Consider the following 1989-nt stretch of genomic DNA (forward strand, 5'->3'; position numbering starts at 1 on the left):
GTATTTAGAACTGTGGGATGGGGGATTCCCTGCAATTCAGATTTGGGATTCCCATGGTGTGGATACAGGAGGTGCACATAAATGTCAGGGTGAGCCATATGGGGCTGGGGGTCATTTGAGGACCCCATGGTGAGGATTTGGGTGTCCATGGTGATGTCCAGTGCAGGCCCTAAGGGGCAGGTTGGGATTTGGGGTCCACTAACACAGGCACTTACCGGGATCTGAAGGGCCTCAGTCATTGCTGGGGGGACACCTGCATCAAAAAGGAGACGGGAAAGAGTGCGGGTTCTGTGGGGGCCATGAGGGACATATGGGGGATCTGTACGTAACCTATAGGGGATCAAAGGACAGGAAGGGGATTCTTGGGGGGATCTATAGGGGATGGAAACCATTCAATTCCTTCCTCACCAGGGCTCTCATCTCTCTGTGTCCAGAGGCTGCGGGCATCGAGCACGAAGTAGAGGCCCAGGCAGAAGACGAATACAGCAGCGCAGCCCCTCACCACCGCCACCACCAGGTTCCCACGGGGGAATGGCCCCTTGGCACCTGTGGGGTCAGGGTGTTTGGGTGTCACCATCACAGAGCTGGGATTCAGTGACAGTGCCACCCACGGGTGACACTGAGGGCAGACAAATTGGGGTCTCAGACCTAACATGGGTTGCAGGTGTGGGTGTCACCTGCAGCATCACGTTATCTACAAGGAGTGAGGACAGAAATGTGTGGTCCTAGATGTTCTAGGAGTACGTATTGGTGCCAAAACAGGCCAGCGTCCCTGCAAAGTGGCTGAAGGTGGCTGTGCCCCACCAGTGGGATCCTGGTGCTGGGTAGGGGCTGAGCATTCACCTCTGTGCAGGAGGAATGTGACACTATAACGGTCATTCCAGCACTGGGTGGTGATATCGTCACCATTGCCACACGTTCCCTGGGCTCAGGGAAATGCTGAGTGGGAGGTAGCTGTGGTTTTTGTGCAGAGAGTAGTGATGGGACTTGGCCATTCGGGAAAGCTCAGGTCCACCCACTGTGCCCAGTGCCCTCACCTGTCACCACCAGCTCCACGGGGTCACTCATACTCGATGTCCACAGTGGCTCTGACACCTGGTACCGACACTGATATGTCCCCGTGTCTTCCAGGTTTGTGACAACCAAGGAGAACTCCACTGTATCTTGCTCCTTGTCTTTTTCCTTGTCAGATCTCAAAGTTCCATTAAACCAGAGCTGGACCCAGGCAGCTGTGTGGGGCAGGTGGCACCGCAGGGTGACAGTGTCCCCCAGGGACACCCCCTGGCTGGGGTGCAGAGACAGGGAGGGTCGGAGCACTAGGACAGGGGACAGCAGTCAGCCTTGTCCCTTCTACACCATCCTCGACCCCTTGGATGGCCCCCTCACCACACTCCCCTCCCTCTGTCCCCATTCTCCCCCTGTCCCCATACTCACGGTGCTGTGCCCTGCTGGCTGCCACCAGACACCAACCTGCAAGGGGCATGGTCCTGGTCCCACAGAGGGCCACCAACCCCTGTGGCACCACGTCCCCATTGTCACTCACCCAGGATGAGGGCCAGAGCCATTGGTGCCATGAGGCAGGAGCAGCTTGGGGACAGCGAGACTGCAGAGGGGACAGGGAGTGGCCGGAGCGGCAATCTCATTTCCCCCTGGGGACAGGATGCCATGATGTCACCTCCTCATGTGACAAATTTCCCCCGTTTGTGGTGACTCTGATGGGTCCCTGATAGGGTTACACTCACAAAGCACAACACACAGCCTCTGTGGGGTGTCCCAGGCAGGCAATCACCCCTCAAGTGTCACACCCTGTCCCCTAAGTTCTGCCAGCTCGTGGTCTTGCCTGGTGTCCTCCATGGGATGCCACACACCCAGGACTTGCAGCTCCAATGGGGTGTCCCACATGGGATGTCACATGCAGTTCCCAACACCTCCAGCCCACTGTCACCATGCGCTTTGGGCACCACACTCTGTCCTCTGTGCTTTGCTCTG

General features: G+C 57.6%; 1 protein-coding gene across 3 annotated transcripts in view; it reads right to left on the reverse strand.

Annotated features, from left to right (window-relative positions):
- Positions 1 to 1637, reverse strand: part of LOC110391892 (platelet glycoprotein VI-like) — a 5922-nt gene extending 4285 nt beyond the window's left edge. Inside the window, exons 1-4 of one of the 3 annotated variants that reach the window (XM_021383851.1) lie at positions 1435 to 1637; positions 1038 to 1316; positions 409 to 546; positions 136 to 288 (exon numbers count right to left, since the gene is read on the reverse strand). In XM_021383851.1, the coding sequence (XP_021239526.1) occupies positions 236 to 288; positions 409 to 546; positions 1038 to 1316; positions 1435 to 1483 (519 nt within the window). In that variant the 5' untranslated portion in view covers positions 1484 to 1637 and the 3' untranslated portion in view covers positions 136 to 235. Of the gene's footprint in view, positions 1 to 135; positions 547 to 1037; positions 1317 to 1434 lie in introns of those variants that run through there. The other 2 variants (XM_021383850.1, XM_021383849.1) reach the window with 2 other exon arrangements.
- Between the last annotated feature and the right edge of the window lie 352 nt (positions 1638 to 1989).

This window comes from Numida meleagris, unplaced genomic scaffold (assembly GCF_002078875.1).
Source record: "Numida meleagris isolate 19003 breed g44 Domestic line unplaced genomic scaffold, NumMel1.0 unplaced_Scaffold601, whole genome shotgun sequence".
Classification (NCBI taxonomy): Eukaryota; Metazoa; Chordata; class Aves; order Galliformes; family Numididae; genus Numida; species Numida meleagris.